This window comes from Panulirus ornatus, chromosome 31 (assembly GCF_036320965.1).
Source record: "Panulirus ornatus isolate Po-2019 chromosome 31, ASM3632096v1, whole genome shotgun sequence".
In the NCBI taxonomy this organism is placed as follows: Eukaryota; Metazoa; Arthropoda; class Malacostraca; order Decapoda; family Palinuridae; genus Panulirus; species Panulirus ornatus.
In genome coordinates, this window is record NC_092254.1 from 1,127,990 (window position 1) to 1,148,450 (window position 20,461).

At 39.0% G+C, this 20,461-nt stretch overlaps 1 protein-coding gene across 4 annotated transcripts in view; it reads right to left on the bottom strand.

Annotated features, from left to right (window-relative positions):
• Positions 1-3,402: 3,402 nt before the first annotated feature.
• me31B (ATP-dependent RNA helicase me31b) overlaps positions 3,403-20,461 on the bottom strand; it is a 33,881-nt gene continuing 16,822 nt past the window's right edge. For all 4 annotated transcript variants that reach the window (XM_071680206.1, XM_071680205.1, XM_071680204.1 and 1 more), the window contains exons 7-10: positions 17,243-17,357; positions 15,516-15,696; positions 9,888-10,099; positions 3,403-6,351 (exon numbers count right to left, since the gene is read on the bottom strand). In XM_071680206.1, coding sequence (XP_071536307.1) covers positions 6,280-6,351; positions 9,888-10,099; positions 15,516-15,696; positions 17,243-17,357 — 580 coding nt within the window. In that variant the 3' untranslated portion in view covers positions 3,403-6,279. The remainder of the gene's footprint in view (positions 6,352-9,887; positions 10,100-15,515; positions 15,697-17,242; positions 17,358-20,461) is intronic.

Sequence of the window (20,461 nt, forward strand, 5' to 3'; positions counted from 1 at the left end):
TTTTAATTCAAGGTCATAGAAAGGTAAAAGGTCAGACGGGTGCATTTTCATGTTACAGATTATACTGATGTATGTTGGACTTATATTTATCGAAAACATCTGCTATGCTCAGATTATTACAAAAAGGTCAAATGAGATATTGTTAAGAGATTTGAGACTTGCACGATCAAACCGAACAATGCAAAATTACAAATAACGATCAAGAGAATATAGTTTTACTGACAATGATCAGGCTCTGTTGGGAAATATTTTACTGGACGATCAGGTTTTGGTTGGAAATATTCATGAGGACAGATTTTTTTTACATTCTTGTATCTTTAGTATTCTTTGGGTTCTATAAGTCAAAGAAACGCAAACCATGAAAAGCTCTTGGAACACAAAGTTCATACACTTATTATTAAGTAATGGAATGCAACAAGTATTGTTTCGTACACTTGCACATTCTTTGCACCATGAAGCAAAGACGTTCTTTAAGAATTCATTGGATTAGACCACAAATGATTTGATTATTCTAATTTGTAACTACTAAGATCAGCTCTAACAAGTACTGTTGTATTATATTGTGGCCTCACATGCGCGATAGCTGGTTCGTTACGCTGGCGTCTTCAATCAGGTCTCTCCGGCCCAAGCAACAAAGTAGATAAATATACCAACTGGTCTTATGGGAATCTCGAGGAAAGTTATGCTTTACCTAGTCTATTGACTCACAGGCAGGAAACAAAAGGGCGGTTTGAATTGCCTGTTGATAAAGGAGAGTCTACCAGATGTAATCTGATGCTTTCATGCGTTACAGAAAGCAAAAGTTATGATGATCTGGTTTGCTCCCGAGAGTAATTGAAATTTAATCAGTTCCTGGAGAGATTAAAAGAAATTACCTCAATTATCAGGGTGTGGAATTTTGTTCATTTCTTCAGCAATGTCACTTTTCGGGATACATCCAATTTTTATCAGTTGAGGGTAGGAGCGAATATTTTCAGCTGCAAAGATCACAGTCGGCAGGACTATTCTGTCCGTTAATCATTGCTTCCCTTTCTTACTTTTCTACCCTTAATTACAGTAGAGGGGCCCAATGATTTGTACCCTGTACTGCTATTTCCCTTATCTCATACAAAATCACCAAACTGGACTCTGCCCGCTTTCAAATACTTGAATTGTCACACCCCGCCCTTCCAATATATAATATTGTACACTTTCTTCTCTCTCTCTTTATGGCTAAGCAAAATCTATACTTTCAGCTTCCTTTCAGACACCATTATTTTACTTTTACTCACATTTACCTTCAATCACTTAAGCTGACACAAAATCATTCTCCTGCTCTTCACTCGGCAAACATCGCCATCAACCACAAGCGGTCTTATCACTATACACCATACTTTACCACCACACATCTCGACACCCATTTTCACTAGTTAAGCTTTCACCTTTCTTATCACTCCAACCAAATACGTTAGAAAGCCTCGTGAAATCATAACCCTGCCTCATATCAAGAAGTAAAACGAAACTTTCGCTGGTCTTCTTCCACTTTCACACAAGCATTTGTTCTTTTATGGAAGGCTTTCACACTATCCAAGAGATGTCCCCTTCCCTGTGTATCCTTTAAAGCACCTCAGAAAGCATTTCACTCAACAGCCATACGCTTTCTGCATATCCATTAAAGCCACAAACAGCTTTTTACCTTCCACTGGATAGTTTTCAAGTGTTTCACTGCAAAATTCTGATATACTCATACCCTACCTTTCCTAAAACCCACTTACTCCTCACTTACTCTGCATTCAGTCACTTCCATCACTATCAATCACCACTTCCATGAACATCTATACAACAGACTTATTCCCTTATAGATGCTGCATACAACCTTAACATCTTTTCCTTTGAATAAATCAACAATAGCTTTCACCTATTCTTTACATACAACCTACTTCAACTAAATTACTTATCACATGCAACCACTTTTTACACTTTCTCCTCTATACTATAACATTTCAGGTGTAATCTCATACACTCCAGGTGCCTTTCCCATGTTCAATGTCACTCGGCCCTTTTTACTTCTCTTATTGTTATAGGCCCCATGCACTTTATCATTTTCCCTCCAATTTTCATATCTATGCATGTAGCTACTGACGATTCACCTTTCACATCTGTTTCTAAAACGCTCCTTCCATCCTCCTTTTATTTCAACAGTTCCACTTCCTTATTTCTCATTTACATTTCTACCCTTACATCCAACCCTTCCCTTTTTCATGAACTTTCAATACAATCTCAATTGCCTTAGATGGTTTACTCAACTTTCTTCTAAAATCTTTATTTTATCTCTGCTGCCTTCTATTATCCTTTTATATTCTTCTCTTCTTTGCTGAACTGCCACTGGCACACTCCTTTCAAGCAATCTACTACACCCTTTTCTTCTCTTCCAAAGCATTTCTAATGTCATCTGTCCACCATACATTTACACTTGTTATATCTTGACCTTCTATCCTAACTAGTAAAACATTTCTTCTAATGTTTTAAAGTATTTTAAATAGCCACGCAAGACTGCATCCTTACATTTACCGCACTTTCATCTATACTTTATCACCCCTTTTGTTCAAACTCTCATTCCGATTAATCTTCCTTGCCAACACTTTCCTTCCCATCCTTTTTCACACCATACTTTCACTCATCCCATCTTCACAAGAATCACAAAATCATGAGAATCTTCATCCAGAGAAGCCTTTCATCCACTGACACAAACCCTTTTGTTATTCAATTCCATTATTTACCTCATTATGTCTCAATCACCTTGTGCTGACAAAAGGCGTTTGCAATGAATAAATCCCACTCACCACAAGACATTCATTAGATATCTGCCATTTCTCTCTCACCCCAGCACTCCTCACTTGGAAAGTATCTTGCCATCACATACCACTTTTGCATTCCTATCACCAATCAAACACCGCCTTTGTCATAAACCCATCTATAGGCATTAAATTCTTCAAATTAATATGCACAAATACATATACTCATGCATACTTCAATTCTTGCACTAAGGAAACTAGCAAAAGAAGAAATTAAAATTTCGTCTTGTGCAAAAGCAACGAGTAGACAAGGCATTATTAATTTCCTCTGCATACACAAACATTATTTTACCTATAAACAAAATTACATTCTAATATTGTGATATTTTAGAAATTATCAATACGGTAGCCTTGAAGGACAAGAATATCCCATGTCAAGCTCCTACAAACGAGAGAAAAAGGATAACATGCTGGGGACCCTAACAAAAGCCAGTACTGCAACTCATAAGACAGATTTTGATAAAGGGTACATTCTTACAAATTACTTGGGTTTGCTTATCAGGCAAAAACTCTTCATCATCTTACACAATAATTAACAAATCCACCAAAAGGTTAAGAAGAGGCAACCTGAGTGAGGAGAATTTATTTTTGACAGAGTAATTTTAACAACTTTGTATAGGAATACAAACATGAAACAAATTTCCAAGGACGTTTACAATCAAATGTCCTCACCCAAAATTTTATGCCAATTATTTTTTCCCCTCCCCCCCTCCCTTTAGAGGGCAATATGCATGGTTGTACTGACAGCCCTCCATTACATTTCTTTTTTTATTTCTTATGTTCCCATTTTTTGTCTATCTTGTAACACTGAATTGTCTCCTTTGCCTCTAATTCAAAAACAATGAACACTGCAGTGTGGTAGCTGCCATATTTTGAACTTTGACAAGATTTACAATGGCATTTCAAATATTTTAATCATGGATAAAAGACTCCAATACTCTACGTTAATATTTTGAATGAAAAACTGCCTTGTGTGTGAATATCCTAGTTATCTGAACACTTTTCCCCAATTTTTGCTTCTGCAAGAAAATAAATACATGAAAAATAATCTCTTCTATGCACGAGTAAATCTTCAATTCTTCATTTACATCTTTACTTTTTTCAATGCTGCTCAATCTTTCAAAGTACCCATTTCTTTATGTGTTAGGCAATCATTATACTCAGAATCTCCGATCCATTTTGAATAACCCCAACCACAATACTGTCCATACAATAACAGCTGTAGAGCACGAGCTAAAAAACAAAAACAAAAAATCTATGCATGTATTTATCAAATCTGGATAATGAAGCTCCTGATATTTCCAGAGATGACTGATCACGAGCACAAAAATGTATTAGATCTCGGTATGGAGAATTATATATTCCAAGAATATTTTTGCCTACACAACTTTTGTTGCTTGTCTTTGACATTCTGAAATAAATATTTTCATTTTAATATGACTGCTGTAGATGTCAAGATGGAAAATACAACTGCCTAAAATACTTTACTATGATAGCATTTCTGCATGGCTTTTGCAGCCTCTGTTGTAAGTAATCCTAATTTTGTGGACAGAATACAGGAAGATAACCAGGTTAAGTTAACACTTCTTACACTTTACAGAGCTTGGTAATCATGAAAGGATCATCTTGTCCTAACCAACCTGGCTTTAAAGTTTAACAATAGTTTTCAGATATAGTGGATACAGGATTACAAGTATCTACTAACCTTTTACATGCTTCTTAACCAATAGGAATTTTACATCGGATCAAGTCCAGTTAAATAATTACCAATTAAATGATTTAGATTGCCCTTTTCCAATAAAAAGAGGAAAACATTTTCATCTGACGAAATAAAGTAAAGGGGAAGATAAGTAATAATTTAATTTTTCAAGAGCACATCAGTTTTATCTGTCAGATGAAGCTTGGGTGGGTCCAAATTCAATGGTCAGAAATTTCCCTTTGATGTATATGGAATTCCTGAGTGCAGCCAATAATATCTTGCGATCTTTAAATTTAAGGATTCACATTTCTAAACCCCAGCAAAGTCTAGGCAGTTACAAAAGCCTGGACAGTAACTGGAGAAATCTGGCCCTTGAATCCATATATCTTAAATGTTCACAATGATCCACCTCTGGCCCTCAAAAGGACCACAAAACCCATCACCACTCACTTGGCAAATTTTGAAAACATCCAACTCAAGGTGCCTCAGAGTCCACTTCTCATGGCACTGCACTGATAAGACGTTTCCACACAATTCCTGCTAAGCAAGTTATAACTGTCAGTGCGGAGTCAGACTTTCATAGGAAAAACTGTACACAGAGGAGTGTAAAGTACCAGTGGCACCATCAGGTTACATTAAATGGACCCACCCTTGTTCTCGAGATTGAAGTAACCTTTTAATCCCACTGGAAACATTAACCCCATCTTGTATAAAAATAGATTTACAAAACTACAAATGTGCATTGTCACGCCAGTTTAGGATAATCCCAAATTAAGTATTGGGATCAGTTTTTTACCTCCGAAAACATTAATTACAGGGAAGTCAATTTTTAAAAAAGTATAGAACACGGTAAACTCCCAAGTTAACAATGCACGTGTTGTTCTAACTGTACATAAATATTTAGAAGCCAAGACCACCCGATACCTTCCACATGGGAGGCAATATTCACTCTTGCTTGCTCGTCTGTCTTGCTTCACATAAGAGGGTCCCATTCCCCATTAGAAATAAATCACAGACTAACATTTGTGTAACTGACTTCACGTTTCTTGTATAAGCCAGTAAAGGTACTCTTAGTCTTGAGGATAATTAACATTGTTCAAGAACAAGACCCATGACTCTTCACATACAGCTTCACTTAACGACCACTTGACCAGTCCTCCACTTCTAGGACTAAACATTGGTTATTTTCCTCAGCTCTCTTGGCTACCAACACTAGTATAGAAGCTATGGACATAGCTAATTGAAAAAAAATCTTTTCTCGAATACTTCCTTTGCAGTAACACTGGTCTTATCACATCACACATCACTCTGCACAATTTGCTGTCCATTGCAGCTGCTCATTCTGTAGACCAGCCGAGCATCAGAGAATGTAGCCTGGGCAAAGTCTAGGCATCACCATCACCTGGCAAGTTAATAAAACTTTCCAGAAACCACTGTACGCTTCCTTTGTAACTTTACATTTTATTTAATACCACCTGAGAAAGAAATGTCTCATGATCAGTCCAAGCCAACAGTAGTTGGCTACCACCCTGTACTTAAAAATTCATCCCAAAATCAATACCCATGCATTTTATGCCTGTCTATAAACTCAATTTCCTCCAGATGAATAATGATGATGCCTATGCAGCAAGTGTGGTGTTTTGCCTTCCCTGATGATGGCTGGCACAAGTGGCCTTGGGACATTAAACAACTGAGAATAAACGCCCTCTTCCTGCCTCCCCATTATTATTATTTAGTACGTGGGAGTTACTTGCTGATATTTCCCTCATCATCATCTTCAAAATGGTGCTCTGCAACATATAGGGCTGGATCGATGACCTGAAACAAGTATTAAAATTACAAAACAATGTTAACATATTATAGAACAAAAATTTAGATACAAAAATATATGGGACGTACAGTACATTTACGTGTGAAGGATCTTCATAATATTTGCTAGTCTCTCCTGCCCAAATTTAGTGTCACTAGAACCATGGCCTTCGAGGAAAATTTTCACTCTGCCCAGCTCATTTGTTCTTCCTTTTAAATACCACGGGAAAAAATTTTCTCCCAAACAATCATACCCTTAACAGACATCTTCAAAATGCGGGAAATAATGGGTACTAAACTTTGTCCCCTATACTCAAGGATAATATATTTTATGACCTTTATAGATCTGGAAAGGGAATGCAAATGGGGTTAACATAAGGCCTTGAAGAAGGTGCTACAAATAAAATATAGAAAAGTTGCTGCACGCAAGGAAATTTTTGGTGGAAGAATGCGACATGTTGGGAATAGGAAGTGGATCCCTGTGAAGGAAGATCTGCATCAAGGATGTTTTGACCCTTTTCCTGTTCCACTGTAGAGTTGTACTTTCTGCTCCATTCACTGTAGGGCTTTTTACTAGCTCCACCATCATTGACATCTCATTCATTGTTCTTCCAGCATTTAACCATTTATGTCACCCTACAACAATATCTAGGCAAAAATATGCATCTCTCATCCACAAATCAAATAATGAAATCCCATACAAAATGAATGAAATAAAGTGTTTTACAAAACATGAAGAGGAACCCAAAGTTACTATTCACATACATGAACATAAAAATATATCACAGAGTGGATCCTTTAAGCGAGAGAAAAGTATGTAAGGAATCATGCATGATAACTGAATGACAATTCAGAGTTCAGCTTAAAATGCCGAGAAATTAAAAGCCAAAATGCTTGACCAAGAAAATAAAATACAGATGTAAGGCATGTGTACGTGTAGGAAGAGAGGAAAGTGATTGGTTCTCAGTGAAAGTAGGTTTGCGGCAGGGGTGTGTGATGTCTCCATGGTTGTTTAATTTGTTTATGGATGGGGTTGTTAGGGAGGTGAATGCAAGAGTTTTGGAAAGAGGGGCAAGTATGAAGTCTGTTGGGGATGAGAGAGGTTGGGAAGCGAGTCAGTTGTTGTTCGCTGATGATACAACGCTGGTGGCTGATTCATGTGAGAAACTGCAGAAGCTGGAGACTGAGCTTGGTAAAGTGTGAGAAAGAAGAAAGTTAAGAGTAAATGTGAATAAGAGCAAGGTTATTAGGTACAGTAGGGTTGAGGGTCAAGTCAATTGGGAGGCGAGTTTGAATGGAGAAAAACTGGAGGAAGTGAAGTGTTTTAGATATCTGGGAGTGGATGGAACCATGGAAGTGGAAGTGGATCACAGGGTGGGGGAGGGGGCGAAAATTCTGGGAGCCTTGAAGAATGTGTGGAAGTCGAGAACATTATCTCGGAAAGCAAAAATGGGTATGTTTGAAGGAATAGTGGTTCCAACAATGTTGTATGGTTGCGAGGCGTGGGCTATGGATAGAGTTGTGCGCAGGAGGATGGATGTGCTGGAAATGAGATGTTTGAGGACAATGTGTGGTGTGAGGTGGTTTGATCGAGTAAGTAACGTAAGGGTAAGAGAGATGTGTGGAAATAAAAAGAGCGTGGTTGAGAGAGCAGAAGAGGGTGTTTCGAAATGGTTTGGGCACATGGAGAGAATGAGTGAGGAAAGATTGACCAAGAGGATATATGTGTCGGAGGTGGAGGGAACGAGGAGAAGAGGGAGACCAAATTGGAGGTGGAAAGATGGAGTGAAAAAGATTTTGTGTGATCGGGGCCTGAACATGCAGGAGGGTGAAAGGAGGGCAAGGAATAGAGTGAATTGGAGCGATGTGGTATACCGGGGTTGACGTGCTGTCAGTGGACTGAATCAAGGCATGTGAAGCGTCTGGGGTAAACCATGGAAAGCTGTGTAGGTATGTATATTTGCGTGTGTGGACGTATGTATATACATGTGTATGGGGGTGGGTTGGGCCATTTCTTTCGTCTGTTTCCTTGCACTACCTCGCAAACGCGGGAGACAGCGAAAAAAAAAAAAAAAAAATCAAACAATGTAATCAGACAAGACTGATCAGCTGAAAAGATTGTTATGGGATCATATAGAACACCAGCAAACTTTCAAGGTAAAAAGAGTAATAGCAAAACTGTAATGCCTTATATTGTCGACTGGTTGGTGAGGATATTCAGTGTACGTATGGCTCATGGTGAAGTGCCTAAAGATTGGCGGAATGCATGCATAGTGCCATTGTACAAAGGCAAAGGGGATAAAGGAGAGTGTTCAAATTACTAGCAGCCACAAATACACACTTTCACAACAATAAAGATTCTTCCAAAACAATCTCACCTTAACATGCTCAGCAATTAGTTCTTTGAAATAGGACTATAACCTTCACATCCAAATAACTTCATAACCAACCAATCCTTGAGCAAAACAAAAAGCCAATCCCAAGCATATTTCAACAAAATACCCTGACAAAGATTACTTCTCCCAAAAAAACAATAAACATGCACTTCATAATGACTAGACAAGCACTAAATAAATATCCTGACCCAATTACAATCACTACTCTGTCAGACAAAGGTGCACCCAGTGCCCCCTAGTAGCATCCCTGTATTCACATCCCCTTGCAAGAAGATATGATCAATCATGACTGCTATCATATTCTTAAAAAAAAAAAAAAAAGCCCTAATAACTAGTAAACTCTCTTTGCCCACTAATTCTTAACCCAAATCAACCTTGAATTCATTATGTTACATTAACACAGTCCTATAGCTCAATCTTTAGCAAAAGTGTCAACCATTATTTCACCCTAACCCTTCATTAGCCTCAATATTATCCCTCATGTTTGAGCCATTTTATTTTCTATTCCTGTCCCCTTTAAGCATTTTGCCAAAAACATGAAAATCTGAATTACACAAGCAAAGCATTCATTTTCCCTTTATATCCTGGTTTCAAGAAGACATGGTTAGACATCCCAGTCTGAACTTTAAAAGGTATAATCTTCACTAGGCTATGCCTCCATTCTTTTTGAAATCTGAAAATACACAAGTAAGACTTTTCACCATAAGTACTCGAATGTAGGTAGGTACTGTCCTCTTAGCCAATTTGGGAGTTCAGTTTTGCTCATGTAGTAGGGAAGAGAAGTTCCTAAATTTCATTCAAATAAATGACAGTATCAAAAGTCCTCCTTTCTTCTTCTTCTTCTTTTTTTTTTCATACTGTTCGCCATTTCCCACGTTAGCGAGGTGGCGCTAAGAACAGAGAACTGGGCCTTTGAGGGAATATCCTCACCTGGCCCCCTTCTCTGTCCCTTCTTTTGGAAAATTAAAAAACCGAGAGGGGAGGATTTCCAGCCCCCCACTCCCTTCCTTTTTAGTCGCCTTCTACGACACGCAGGGAATACGTGGGAAGTATTCTTTCTCCCCTATCCCTAGGGATAAAAGTTCTAAAAAAAAATTATCAAGCAATAGGTTATACAGAAAATCAAAATATTTCTAAAATATAACTTACCTTAGGAATGGGTTTAATCTCTGTTCCCAATTCTTGTTCTATACGGTGTAATGCAAAACGGTCATCATACGTTATTAAATTAATTGCTATACCAAGGTGGCCAAAACGTCCAGACCTGCCGATCCTATGAAGATAGGTCTCTGCCATCTTTGGGAAGTCGAAATTTATGACTACATTAACAGCCTGAATGTCTATTCCTCTTGTGAATAAATCTGCAAATAAAAAATAAAACAAGAAACAATATCAATGTTTATATGCTGTTGGTCGATGTAGCGTGCAAAATAAGAGGGTCAGGGAGAATGGTTTGGTAAACGGAGAAAGGGCAGTGAAAGAACTGCAGATGAAAGCCAGCAAGGCGGTGGGTTTAGATGGTATTGCGGTGAAATTTAAAAAAAAAAAAAAAAAAAAAGCGGGCGACTGTGTTGTTGATTGGTTGGTAAGGATATTCAATGTATGTATAGCTCATGGTGAAGTGCCTAACAACTGGCAGAATGCATGCATAGTGCTACTGTACAAAGGCAAAGGGGATAAAGGCGAGTGTTCAGATTATGGAGGTATAAGTTTGGTGAGAACAATGGAAGTAAGGGGAGTGGGGGAGGAATGGGATGTATTTAGGGAATCAGTGATGGATTGCGCAAAAGATGCTTGTGGCATGAGAAGAGTGGGAGGTGGGTTGATTAGAAAGGGTAGCGAGTGGTGGGATGAAGAAGCAAGATTATTAGTGAAAGAGAAGAGAGGCATTTGGATGATTTTTGGAGGGAAAAAATGCAATCGAGTGGGAGATGTATAAAAGAAAGAGACAGGAGGTCAAGAGAAAGGGGCAAGAGGTGAAAAAGAAGGCAAATGAGAGTTGGGGTGAGAGAGTATCATTAAATTTTAGGGAGAATAAAAAGATGTTCTGGAAGGAGGTAAATAAAGTGCGTAAGACAAGGGAGCAAATGGGAACTTCAGTGAAGGGCGCAAATGGGGAGGTGATAAGTAGTGGTGATGTGAGAAGGAGATGGAGCGAGTATTTTGAAGGTTTGTTGAATGTGTTTGATGATAGAGTGGCAGATATAGGGCGTTTTGGTTGAGGTGGTGTGCAAAGTGAGAGGGTTAGGGAAAATGATTTGGTAAACAGAGAAGAGGTAGTAAAAGCTTTGCGGAAGATGAAAGCCGGCAAGGCAGCAGGTTTGGATGGTATTGCAGTGGAATTTATTAAAAAAAGGGGGCGACTGTATTATTGATTGGTTGGTAAGGTTATTTAATGTATGCAAGACTCATGGTGAGGTGCCTGAGGATTGGCGGAATGCGTGCATAGTGCCATTGTACAAAGGCAAAGGGGATAAGAGCGAGTGCTCAAATTACAGAGGTATAAGTTTGTTGAGTATTCCTGGTAAATTATATGGGAGGGTATTGACTGAGAGGGTGAAGGCATGTACAGAGCATCAGACTGGGGAAGAGGAGTGTAGTTTCAGAAGTGGTAGAGGATGCGTGGATCAGGTGTTTGCTTTGAAGAATGTATGCGAGAAATACTTAGAAAAGCAAATGGATTTGTATATAGCATTTATGGATCTGGAGAAGGCATATGATAGAGTTGATAGAGATGCTCTGTGGAAGGTATTAAGAATATATGGAGTGGGAGGCAAGTTGTTAGAAGCAGTGAAAAGTTTTTATCGAGGATGTAAGGCATGTGTACGTGTAGGAAGAGAGGAAAGTGATTGGTTCTCAGTGAATGTAGGTTTGCGGCAGGGGTGTGTGATGTCTCCATGGTTGTTTAATTTGTTTATGGATGGGGTTGTTAGGGAGGTGAATGCAAGAGTTTTGGAAAGACGGGCAAGTATGAAGTCTGTTGGGGATGAGAGAGCTTGGGAAGCGAGTCAGTTGTTGTTCGCTGATGATACAGCGCTGGTGGCCGATTCATGCAAGAAACTGCAGAAGCTGGTGACTGAGTTTGGTAAAGTGTGTGAAAGAAGAAAGTTAAGAGTAAATGTGAATAAGAGCAAGGTTATTAGGTACAGTAGGGTTGAGGGTCAAGTCAATTGGGAGGTAAGTTTGAATGGAGAAAAACTGGAGGAAGTAAAGTGTGTTAGATATCTGGGAGTGGATCTGGCAGCGGATGGAATCATGGAAGCGGAAGTGGATCATAGGGTGGGGGAGGGGGCAAAAATTCTGGGAGCCTTGAAGAATGTGTGGAAGTCGAGAACATTATCTCGGAAAGCAAAAATGGGTATGTTTGGAGGAATAGTGGTTCCAACAATGTTGTATGGTTGTGAGGCATGGGCTATGGATAGAGTTGTGCACAGGAGGATGGATGTGCTGGAAATGAGATGTTTGAGGACAATGTGTGGTGTGAGGTGGTTTGATCGAGTAAGTAAGGTAAGGGTAAGAGAGATGTGTGGAAATAAAAAGAGCGTGGTTGAGAGAGCAGAAGAGGGCGTTTTGAAATGGTTTGGGCACATGGAGAGAATGAGCGAGGAAAGATTGACCAAGAGGATATATGTGTCGGAGGTGGAGGGAACGAGGAGAAGTGGGAGACCAAATTGGAGGTGGAAAGATGGAGTGAAAAAGATTGTGTGTGATCGGGGCCTGAACATGCAGGAGGGTGAAAGGAGGGCAAGGAATAGAGTGAATTGGATTGATGTGGTATACCGGGGTTGACGTGCTGTCAGTGGATTGAATCAGGGCATGTGAGGAGTCTGGGGTAAACCATGGAAAGCTGTGTAGATATGTATATTTGCGTGTGTAGACGTATGTATATACATGTGTATGGGGGTGGGCTGGGCCATTTTTTTCGTCTGTTTCCTTGCGCTACCTCGCAAACGCGGGAGACAGCGGCGCAAAATAAAAAAAAAAAAAAAGTTTGTCGAGTATTCCTGGGAAATTATATGAGTGGGTATTGATCGAGAGGGTAAAGGCATGTACAGAGCATCAGATTGGAAAAGAGCAGTGTGGTTTCAGAAGCAGTAGAGGATATGTGGATAAGTTGTTTGTTTTGAAGAATGTATGCAAGAAATACCTAGAAAAACAGATGGATCTGTATATAGCATTCATGGATCTGGAGAAGGTATACGATAGAGTTGTTAGAGATGTTTTGTGGAAGGTGAAAAGTTTTTACCAAGGATGTAAGGCATGTGTACGAGTTGGAAGAAAAGAAAGCAATTGGTTCCCAGTGAATGTTGGTTTGTGGCAGGGGTGCGTGATGTCTCCATGGTTGTTTAATTTGTTTATGGATGGGGTGGTTAGGGAGGTGAATGCAAGAGTTTTGGAGAGAGGGGGGCCAAGTATGCAGTCCTGTGGATGATACGGCTTGGGAAGCAGGTTAGTTGTTTGTTGACAATACAGCACTGGTGGTGATTCAGGCGAGAAATTGCAGAACCTGGTGACAGTTTGGTAAAAAGTGTGAAAGAAGAAAGCAGAGAGTAAATGCAAATAAGAGCAAGATTGTTAGGATCAGTAGGGTTGAGGGAAAAGTTAATTGGGAGGCAAGTTTGAATGGAGAAAAAATGGAGGAAGCGAAGCATTTTAGGTATCTGGGAGTGGATTTGGCAGCGGATGGAACCATGGAAGTGGAAAAGCCACAGGGTGGGGGAGTGGGCAAAGGTTCTGGGAGCATGGAAGAATGTGTGGAAGGCAAGAACGTTATCCCAGAGAGCAAAAATGGGGGTGTTTGAAGGAACAGTGGTTCCAACAATTTTATATGGTTGCGAGGTATGCGCTATAAATAGGATTGTGCAGAGGAGGGTGGATGTGTTGGAAATGAAATGTTAAAGGACAATATGTCATGCGAGGTTGTTTGATCAAACAAGTAATGAAAGGGTAAGAGATGTGTGGTAATAAGAAGTGTGTGGTTGGGAGAGTAGAAGAGGGTGTGTTGAAATGGTTTGGTGACATGGAGAGAACAAGTGAGGAAAGATTGACAAAGAGGGTACGTGTCAGAGGTAGAGGGAATGAGGAGAAGTGGTAGACCAAATTGGAGATGGAAGGATGGAGTGAAAAAGATTTTGAGTGATCAGGTCCTGAACATACAGGAGGGTGAAAGGCATGCAAGGAATAGAGTTATTTGGAACAATGTAGTATACTGGGGTCAATGTGCTGTCAATGGATTGAACCAGGGTATGTGAAGCATCTAGGGTAACCCATGAAAAGTTTAGTGGGGCCTGGATGTGGAAAGGAAGCTGTGGTTTCGGTGCATTACACAAGACAGCTAGAGTCCGAGTGTGAACCAATGTGGCCTTTGTTGTCTTTTCCTAGCACTACCTTGTGCATGCTGGGGGAGGGGGGTGCTTTCATGTGACGGGGTGGCAACGGGACTGTCTGTGTATGTATACGTTGAAATGTATAGGTATGTATATGTGCGTGTGTGGGCATTTATGTACATACATGTATATATGGGTGGGATGGGCCATTCTTTCCTCCTTTTCCTTGCGCTACCTTACTAACGTGGGAGACAGCGACTAACTACAATAAAATAACCATGAATTTGCAAATTTATAACCATTTAACAGAGACATACACAAAAACACACATAAACAAATAGGTTTAGAGATAAACGAACATCATTAGATTGCATGCTAAGCAATGGGCTTGCAAAGAGGAGGTTATTCAGCAAGAAAATTTTGAGAGGGGAAGCAGGTGGGATGCCAGACAATTTCTTGGAGGACAGTGTAAAAGTCTATAGGGATTTTAGGAAAGAGGAAATTAAATATGTGCAAGTAAGCTTCAATAAGAGGCCTGTGTAGAGGGATACAAATGAGAACAAAAAAAATCTTTTGCAAGGATGCAAAGAATGCAAGGAAACAAATGTTAGAGAACGAGAGATGCACATTGGGTAATTTTAATGGAAAGGAAGAGGTAAAGAGGGACAGAGCAAGAATTCTGACAATCTGTATATATGTTGACAGGGCAGCGGATGTGGCGTGTATGATGGGGCAGGGTGGCATGTTGAGTAACGTATTAGTAGTGTGTGTACACACGATGAGGCAAAACTGTAGGTGTGGGATGGGATTGCAGTAGTTTTTTTCAAGAAGGAGCAACAACTGGTTTGTCAAGCTTATTATTAAGCATTTGCATTACCCAAGATAAGGTGCCTAAAGACTAGCAAAATGTACACGTAATACCCTCATGTGAAGAAATGACAAAAAAGAAGAACACTCAATCACATATGCAAGTTTCTCAAGTATACTTTTAATATTTCCCCCTCTATTAACCTTTCTCGTATCTATATCATGGTTCAGTCTCGATATGGAATGCTACCACTGGATGAAACAAAAAGTGGGATCACACTCGTTTGGATTTTTGGGTCGCCAATACTTGTAATCACATACTTATATTTGTTTTTAATGAATTATTCTTACATTACACCTTAAGAGACTATCAAATGATACACACAGAATACAAAAGAAATATCATGAATAGAAGGGACCCATAAAAGAAAAAATTTTTCTTCTTCCTTCTCTTGGAATTGAATACAAGATGGGAGGAATTCTAGCCCTCCCCAATGCACCCTAGCCCTTTCGTCACTGTACATGCAAGAGTTCTCCCCTGTTTAAGGGATATGAATAAATATAAAATTATGTTTCCTTTGCATTAGCCTTTTCTCTTAAATCTATACCATTTCTTTTTATATAAATTATATAAACTACTTACCAGAGCAAACCAGGTTCCTGCAAAGTCCAGCTCGAAAATCGTGGAAGACACGGTTGCGGTGAGCCTGTGCCATCTTTGCATGAATGTAATAGCAAGAATACCCAAGATCAGTTATTTTCTTTGCTAGTAATTCAACTCGTTGGGTTGAGTTGCAGAAGATGATGCTTTGGTTGATTTGTAACTGTAATTACAGACATTTTTCAGTAAGAAACAATTCAAAAACCCTGAAAGACAATGTGTAACATTTCTGGTTCAAAAGACAGGCCCGAATTCACAGGAAAGATATTCCATTAACCTTCTCATTTTTATATATACATTATGACAAATGAACAATCCCATTACATCTCTCGATGTTTCTTTCTGCCAGATTGCTAAAGAACAGAGGAAAGAGAAAGAGCTCAGAACCCGACATGTAGGCCGTAAGGCATGCTCAGGACAGTTACTAGAGTGACGAGTTACACAGTGGGCAACATGCTGTCAATGGAAAGCAAATGAAAGGTCTTTAAAGCTTGGTTATGAAGAGGTGCTAAGGTTTCATTATATTATATATGACAGCTGGAGTGGATGTGAGCAAACAAGTCATTTCTTCATCTGCTCCTGAAACTGCCTGAAGAATGTGGAAAATGCAAAAAAAAAAAAAAAAAAAAGGGAGGGAGGTTCAGCCAAAGAATATAAAAAAACCTTGAGAGAGGAGGCAATGTTACTCCAACTTCTCTAACTTTTAACTTTAAAAATTAAAGATTACCCAAGACTAATAATCAAACTTCAGCCAATTAGTTCTCTATAAATCTCTAAAGAAAGAGGAAATTGAAAACAATGGAGGATGGTCTATTCAGACAATACACAATAGAAAGAGCAACTATGGCAGGAAAGAAACGAATTGTCATTATATCTAATCCTCTAAAGAATTTCAACAATCAAGAACAGATACATGATGACAACAAAGAAGGAATGAATGGGAAGTTACAGGAAACTGTATATCACTTTTCAAATATGGGAAAGGACTGGTAATGGGAGATTTGAAAGAAAGAGCAAGACTAGAGGAAATGAAATTCTCACGGTGACAAGCTTTTAGACTATAGGAAATATTTTTACAACAGTGGACGAGTGGGGACCAATACACAATCATTTCTAAAGTATCTTCATATACACTACCATGGATATTGAGATCTTGTACAATATACCAATTGGAAAGAGTTCACATAATGCTCAAGTTTGGATATGAGGTAACGAGTAAGGTAAAGAGGTAAGGAAAGTACTAAAGATATAATCATGGACACCAAAATCTTAAAAATTTCTATGGCAAACGAAGTTCAGAAGCCAAAAACCAGGCCACTGTGGCAAGAGATTCTGTAAAATTTACAAAGAAGGACTGGAAGCATGGGTACCTCTAGTCTCAAATACAGAGGGAAGGAAGGTTTAATGTAAAAATGCTAAGAGCTTTGAGATATGTAGTGATAAAGTTACAGGAAAGTGCCAGCCAGCTAGTAAGCATTTGCTTATTTAATCAAAGCAAGACAAGAGGGAATGAACAAAAACTCTGAAAAGAATATTGTAGACAAGGTTGGAAAACTAACAAAACTTTTTCATAAATTCTCGGAGAATAAACTGTCAAATGGCAGTTAATCAGGCATTGGGATTCAATAGAAAAATTCATCCTTGAAAATACCTACTTTGATAATGGGCTTTGTCATTCTTAGACAAGGAATTCATTGCAAAGAACTCACCTTTGAGAATAAAGTATTAAGACAATGGACTTTCTGCCGTTCTTGAACAAAGGCATAGTATTGCGTTACCCCTTTCAATGTCAGTTCATCCATCAGGTTGATTTCATAAGGTGATCTGAGGATATAAAAAGTTAGTCAGGCTTAAGTTGACAGCATTAAGGTGAAGTGTCAACTTTATGCGAGTCACCAAACATTTGGATTTTTATACACTCCCCTACTAAAGACAAATCTTGATTCTTTTTTTATATCCATCTAAAAACATTACTTTGGGCCAAGATTGATATGGAAGGAATAACACAAAAGCACAGAATTATAGATACTTAAAGTCCTAGGTAAATCAAACTCCCAAACTAACCCACTGCAATTTTTTTACCTTAGACTAGTGGATATCCAGGAAAAACCAAAATTTATCATTAATACGACCAAAGCTTTCTCATTTGGAAGTAATGGGTCAAGGAGAACAATCTTAATGAAACCGTTTCAGATCGCATCAGTATCTACATAATACAACCAATACATTATTCATATTTATGAACAATACTCAATGTACAATGTTTTTAATGATGGTAACAATCATCTAAATGTGAGAAATTCTTGTACTTGCAAAATGAAAGGCACCTCATTGAAGAATGAAGGAAGATTAGAAAGGAAAAAAAAAAACACATTTTTATTTTAGTCAAAAGAGAAATGGAAGGATTTGTACGTAGCATTTGTGGACGAGAAATAAGATGGGATTATTAGCGATGCTTTGTGGAAGATATTTCCAATATATGACGAAGAAAGTACCATTAGAAGCAGTGAGGAGTTCTCATCACGAGGTAATGCATGTGTGCAAGTAGGTTTGAGAGTAGAGAGAATGGTTCTTGGTGAAGGAGAGTCTGTGGCAAGTGTGTATGATGTCACCAAGGTTGTTTAACTTTTTTATAGGTGGGGAGATGAAAAGTAATTAAAATGGTCTTGGAGAGAGGGGAAGGTATGTAGTCTGCAGAGAGTGAAGGGGCCTGTGAAACAATCCTTATTTGCTGATAAAGCACCTGTAGCATATTTAAACGAGAAAATGCTAAAAAATGGTGTCAGTCTGCGAGTGTGCGTGAAAGAAGGAAGTCAAGAGAGATCGAGAATAGACTGGTTATTAGGTTTAGCAGTTGAATGAAATGTAGTAATATGGATGTCGGTAAGAATGAAGAAAACTTGGGAGGAAGTGGGGTGTTTTAGATACCTGGCAATGCACATGGCAGCAAATGGAACCATGAAGTGGATGCTAGTCGCAGGGTGGATGAAAAAGCCAAGGTACTGGGAACATTAATAAATGTGTGGAAATAAGAGGTTGTCACCTGGAAGGGCAAAAATGGGTACGTTTGAAGGAATGGCAGTCCCAAAATTTTTAAACTTTTGCGAGACATGGGATATGGGCAAGAATACAATAAGGGTGGATGTGTCAAAAATGAAATGCATGAGGACCATGCGTGATGTGTTCATCAAATAAGTAAAGATTGATCATCAAGTAAGTAAAGATTAGCCTAGAAACTTCCGTGAAAATAAGAAGAGTGCTGATAACAATGTGCCGTTTGGAAATGTGGAGAGAAGGAAAACGGAGAGGTTGACAAAGAGCTTATATGTGTTGGACGTGAAGAAGACAAACAAATGGGGAAGAAGAAATTGAAGATGGGGAAAAAAAAAGAAAAAAAAGAGCAAGGCCTGAACATGCAGGAGGGCGAAAGATATGCAAGAGTGTTAATTGGTATGATGCGACATACAGAAGGCAAGGTGCTGTCAATGGACCAAACCAGGGTATATAAAGCAGCAAAAGCAAACAAGGAAAGGCCTGACTGTGGACAGGAAGCAGCAATTTCATTCCACTACACAATAGCAAGAGTGGATTAGAGCAAATGAGGCCTTTTCATAGTCTATTCCTGGAAATTCTATAATGCAGGAAATTGCCAACAAGTCTGAAAGATATATTTCTTTCTATTTAAAACTACAAGACCAATTTATATGGGACCGCCATGGAATTATCCAGGACCTTTCCAAAGGCTCTTGCAACCCAAGGCTGGACTATTTCCAGTAGCAGGGAAATGAAGTCTCTTCTGGAGCAACAAGATTTTATAAAACAATATTTCCAACAATAAGAGCTTTACCAAAGAAGACTGTTCATTCACAATGTAACTTCTAATTGACAGAGCCTGGCAAGTACAGTGCAACATTAGACAGGAACATTAGGTTGTTAAAAGTTTAAGTCAGTAGAAACATTATGTAGAAGTAGCATTTGGTAGAAACATGAGGTAGGAGCTTTGAACACTGCGCTAAAGTTGCCTTCTGCCAGTGGCCTGTCATCTATATAGAGAAGGCACTAAAGGTTATGAAGCAGCAAGAGTTTACCAGTTATGGAGACTTGCTTTGCCACCCCCTTGAGGGAGTTGCTGTAGGGAACAGGTGTCATATAGAAATATATAGGCTGCCATTTAAGGCAGTGTACGTACATACCATTAACATTACAAAATAATTTATTGTTCCTGTCGAGTTCTCAAGTATGTTTCATGCTTTTGTCACCTGAAAATACCTATTGAAGATACCAGCGAATGATTTCAGAGTGCTGGGGCACACTTATGCCTCCCTCCCACTTCAAGGCCTACATCTCCACAATTTATACACTATCATTTTCTATATAGCAACATATATTGAGCAAGAAATTCCAGCTTGAAATAAGCAATATCTGTAAAACTTCCTTGTTCCAAGTACAACAGGAACAAAAACTATGCTCAACTTGGCATCAAAGGACCATTAAGCAATGTGGATTTCCCCTCACAGCATGGCATTTTATTTCTCAATTTCCTTCACTTTAATAAGTAAAGTTTCAGTGACAGGAATTCCATTTCAGTGTATCATACTGCCTGGTTTTCAGTCGAGTGACAACCTAGTGTCTCCAAGGGTCATATATATAAAAAAAAAAAAAAATTTAAATGATGCAAGGTACATCCACACAATGCACCGAATATACTCCAGGATCCTGGACAGGCGAAACTTCCCCACACAACCATATTTCCCACCCCCTCACAGACACGCTTTCACCATATCCTCCATACATGCACTCTTGCCACATCATTCACAGTTGCACCCTCATCACATCCTCCACAACGAAACCCAAAACAACCTCAACAGTGGCCAGTGAATTAACCCTTTTGGTTTTCATTAAAGGTCAGGTTAGAGTACCAACTGTTC